Source organism: Theropithecus gelada, chromosome 18, assembly GCF_003255815.1.
Source record: "Theropithecus gelada isolate Dixy chromosome 18, Tgel_1.0, whole genome shotgun sequence".
In the NCBI taxonomy this organism is placed as follows: domain Eukaryota; kingdom Metazoa; phylum Chordata; class Mammalia; order Primates; family Cercopithecidae; genus Theropithecus; species Theropithecus gelada.
In genome coordinates, this window is record NC_037686.1 from 49,840,605 (window position 1) to 49,845,274 (window position 4,670).

Here is a 4,670-nt window from a genome sequence, read left to right on the forward strand (position 1 = left end):
GTAGGTGATGTGGTCAAGGTGACTGGGGAGGAAACAGAACACAGAGGGTTAGGATGGGGGTGGAGGGGACACTAAAGATGTAGGAAGAGATGAAGGTGGAAAACACCAAAAGTTTTACCTGTAGAAAAGTCACAAGAAGTATAGCAAAGACGAAGTCTTCCTGAGTCATAAAGGCAAGGGTCATCCCTACCCTTGAACAAGACTGGTCTAGGTGCCCACATAATACATGAGGAAAATTGATACTGATAAAGACTATTAACTGTTTCTTGCCAGGTAAGATGCAGAATGTCGTCCCTCCTAGGCATCTGTACTTCTATGTTAGAAGCTATGATATGAGATTATTGACAGAGTCTGTAATATTTTCTTAGTGAAATACACAATCTCTGAATTACGCTAAGGATCATAGAACACTCTGGTATCTACATTTCAGAGTCTGACACTAGCGTGATTGCAGGTATGGGAATAGCGAGTGGGAAGATGGTGTGATCTGTGTGATTGTGGGTGAGTGTCGTGGGGGAATGGATGTGGTCTGAGTCATATGGCATGTCCCTGTGTGTATCCGTGTGTGTAGCTGCAGTGGGAGGCACTGGTTTGAATCAGCATGGGGCTTGCCTTGTCCGACAGGCAGCTGTCAGCCAAGGGGCACTTCCAGTTGTAATTGAGAAATGGCAGTGTGCTATCTCTCCCGGAGCGGGATGATAGTAATTAATTGTTCATTGATCCCTGCAGGTCAGCTAGAGGTCAGAGAAGTTACTCTAGTGGCCTTCTAGTTTGCCAGGCAGCCGGGAGCAGTGATTTGAAACCTCAGTGAGAGGTGAGAACTGTCCTGTGCCCTACACCCTGATCCAAGGTGATGGGATAATTATGGTAACTTAATGTCTATGATTACAAATAATACAAGTCAGCTGTTCAGAAAAACCGTGCCAGCACACTATTTAAGACTTTTGGAGGAGGTGGAGAAAAGGTGTTTGACAGTGGATATTTTTCAGCACAGAATGGAACGCTGCAATAGGATTGTTATTATCATCACTTTCAAAAGCTTAGGTAAATGTCCATCTGTGGATGAGGCTGTGAGTGGAGAACCCCATAGATCTCATCTCAGATCCACATAGGTGATTCCATTCTAAGAGAACTCCTGCACAATCTGAAGGGCTCGTGCACAGTGAGGGGATAAATGAAGACTCAGTTCAGGCTCTAGCACTTCTGCAAAGTCTTCTTCCATCTGCCACATTCTCCTAGCATTCAGTGATCTCCAACACATAACAGGGACACCCTCCTTTCTTCTGTGCAGTCTTCATTCTGCAAATATTAATGGTGCCTGTCTTTTGTTCCAGACACCATGCTAGGTGTGCCTGTTGCATCCAAGTTCCCATGGAGCCTGTATATGTCCTGAACGTTTTTCTCTGTCAACATCTCCCCTCTCCAACTAGATTGTAAGCTTTTCAAAGGCTGACCATGTTGCCTATCTTAAACAACAGCCACAGCAAACATTTATTGAGTGTTAGACTGGCCTGGGCACATGGAAAGCTCCATAAAGCTTAGCACAGGGCCACATCAACTAGTTCCTCAATAAAAATTGATTAGTTAAAAAAATATGGAACCGACTTGTTCAGCTAATCATGGGGATGGTGAGGAGCATAGGTGGGGGGTTGCTATGGTGAAGTCTTGGTAGTTTCACTGTCTCCTGTGGGATGAGATTCAGAATGATGTCCCTCTGAGGCATCTGTACTTGTATGTTAGAAGCTATGGTGTGAGGTTATTGACAGAGTCTGTTGTGTAAACTTTCTTTGCGAAATATACTATCTCTAAGTTATGCTAGGGCTTATAAAACAATCTGGTGTCTACATTTCAGGGGCATTTTAATCAAGGGAAGTGAGTGTTGGGGTGAAATCAGGGATCTGCTTTTCTTTTGAAATGTTGATAGAAGGTTCTTTCTGTGCACCTGCACTTCTCTATTGGATGGCGCTGGATGTGGTTGCCTTTTGTGGCTCTTGGTTGCAATACAGTTCTCTTGTTGAAATGACCTCCCTCTAACTGATGCCTCCGCCCTAGGCTCATCAATGGCTACCAAAGCCAATGGACACCTTGTGGAACACAGTGTGGCATTTTACCCATGGCCTTCATGAAATGTGCCCTTTTGCAGTTTATGATCCAAGGCTCTTGTAGTTTTCCCTCCATCTTTTTAGTGTTGTTCTCAGTCCCCCTCATGGGCTCTCCAGGTTTTCCTGTATCTTTTCTAAGTTCTCCATTGTGATTGCCACCTATAGTCTCTATCTTTAGTGAGATAGATGTCTCTCCCATTCCAAGTTCTCCATTGTAATTGCCACCTGTGTTCTCTATCTTCAGTGAGATAGATGTCTCTCCCCAGCCCCGAGTCCTTGTTTCTTTGGACTTCATAGGCAGGTGTCTGCACCTGAATAACCCATACCCATCTTAAACTAGTAAATAAAAATGGAATGCATGATCATGTCTCCGTCTCCCATCCTCACCTCTATACCTGTTCTCCATTTAGCAAATGGCACCTCCATACACCTGCCCAAGTGAGAAGCCTGGGGGTCATCCTTGACCCTCTCCTTTCCCTCGCTTCTCACCCGGTTGGTCTCCAATCCCTGGGATGAGTCTATCTCCTAAATATCTCTTGTATCCCTGTTACCTTCTTCACCTGCCAGGCCACCAGGATCATTCACTCCTCGCCATCTCCTTCGTAGAGCATTGAAATGGTTGCTGAAATTGTCTCCCTGTTTCCCCCCTTGCCCACTCCCATTTGTTTCCCACCTCCCTCTTAGAGATCTTTTAAGAAATACAGATTACGGTTCCTGCCTCACAATGCAAAGGTCAACGGTGACGCCATCTGGGGCGCGCTTGGAATCCAGCAGGCGGTTGTTGCCGCGTCTTCCCCAACCTCCGCGGCCTGGAGCTGGCCTCCCCCGCGGCCGCCCCAACCACCGCCCCCGCCGCCATCACCGCCACCGTCACCTCCGCCGCTGCCTCCTTGGGGCCCTCCTCCTTCACCGCCCCCTTAGCCACCTCTACACACTCTGGGCCTTCTGTCCGGGAGAAGAAGCTGTAATCGTCTTCCTGTGGGCCCGGGGCGCAGTCATGGCGGACGGCGGCGGCGGCAGCGGCGGTGCGGGCCAGGCCTCGGCCTGGGCGGCCACGGGCGCAACCCGGGCCCGCGGGGGTGGTGGTCCCATCAACCCGGCCTCGTTGCCCCCTGGCGACCCTCAGCTCATCGCTCTCATCTTGGAGCAGCTCAAGAGCCGGGGCCTTTTTGACAGCTTCCGCCGGGACTGCCAGGCCGACGTGGACAACAAGCCAGCTTACCACAGCCTGAGCCAGCAAGCGGATAATTTTGTGTCAGCACATCTGGACAAGCAGGAATGGAATCCTTCAGTGAACGAAAACCAACTGCGCGATGGTCTGAGGCAGAGTGTGGTTCAGCCAGAGAGGTCGGAAGCTGGAGTAGACAGGATTATTTCTCAGGTGGTGAATCCAAAACTAAACCACATCTTCAGGCCACACATAGAACAAGCAATTCATGAATTCCTGGTGGCCCAGAAAGAAGCGGCTGTGCTAGTACTCCCTGCAGAGCCGGAAGGCCTGGACCCTCCAGCTCCGTCTCAGGACACTTCCTAAGAATATGGCTGACAACTTTTGAAAGCCCTATTTAATTTTGGATGAAGAAATGGATTCGGTTACATAAGAGTGCAATTTCAGACCAAAGATAGGCCAAGGTCATCACTGAGCTCAAGATTTCCACCTACACCATGAGCAGTGACCAGATTGAAAGGGAAGCAAGTTCGGCAGAGAGAGAGTTGACCCTATCGACCCCTGCATTACGCCGCCATTTGGCCAGCGTGTCCAAGGGCCTGACACCAAGCACACACTACAGAGAGGGAAACACTACTGCAACCCAGGGTTGTCCTGAAACAGACATCTATACTTGGACATGGAGACTGCACATAGACTTTAGGGTTTGTGCTCTGGGATAAACGAAAGCTACAGCGAGAGGACATAATCAATCCTAAAGACAATTTCAAAGAACAATGACAGTCAAGGTTAACTGGGAGTAGTATTTGACAGTATTTATTTGATATTGTCTCTCAGAGTTGCAAACTAGATTGTACACAACATTAGCGTCAAATAGCTTTAAAGTTGTGACCTTCTTGTACATGAATCTTCTAGCCAGTTTCCTTTCCTTTGTAAGAGGTAACAAAACATGAAACCCTAGAATGAGTGAGAAGTTCAGACATTAGGTATAAGGAAACTCATTTGCAGACTCTCTGTCCAAGGCTGCTTCCTGTCTTGCAGGGGCTAGTGAGTCTTGAGTGTGTTTATGTTATTCTCACATTTGTGTTTTTTTAGAAAAGTGGATGGTCAATAAATTGCTTATCTTTCAACAGCAACAACAAAAAAGAAATGCAGATTTATGTCCTTGTCATCTTTAAGCTCCGTCAGTTTTCTGATATTTCCAGAAGGTCAGACACCTGGCATGGTTTATGAGGCCCATGATAATGGGGACCCTGGTCACCTCTGCTACCCCACACACTGTCATTTCTCATATGACCGCCATGCCCATGGCTATCCTGGACACCCTGTATTCCCTCTGCTCACTGTGAAGGGAATGCCCTCAGCTACTCCTACCCTCCTTTAAGCCTCAGCCCCTGAGG

The 4,670-nt window shown here is 47.9% G+C and overlaps 1 protein-coding gene across 2 annotated transcripts; it reads left to right on the top strand.

The window, feature by feature from the left end:
• The first annotated feature begins 2,846 nt into the window (after positions 1-2,846).
• BOD1L2 (biorientation of chromosomes in cell division 1 like 2) lies at positions 2,847-4,420 on the top strand. 2 transcript variants are annotated; one of them, XM_025365133.1, is made up of 2 exons: positions 2,885-3,153; positions 3,259-4,420. In XM_025365133.1, exons 1-2 carry the CDS (start codon positions 3,100-3,102, stop codon positions 3,634-3,636), a joined length of 432 nt encoding a protein of 143 aa, XP_025220918.1. In that variant the 5' UTR covers positions 2,885-3,099; the 3' UTR covers positions 3,637-4,420. The 2 variants fall into 2 exon arrangements, with proteins under 2 accessions (XP_025220917.1, XP_025220918.1); XM_025365132.1 differs by having other exon boundaries at positions 2,847-4,420.
• The last annotated feature ends 250 nt before the right edge of the window (positions 4,421-4,670 follow it).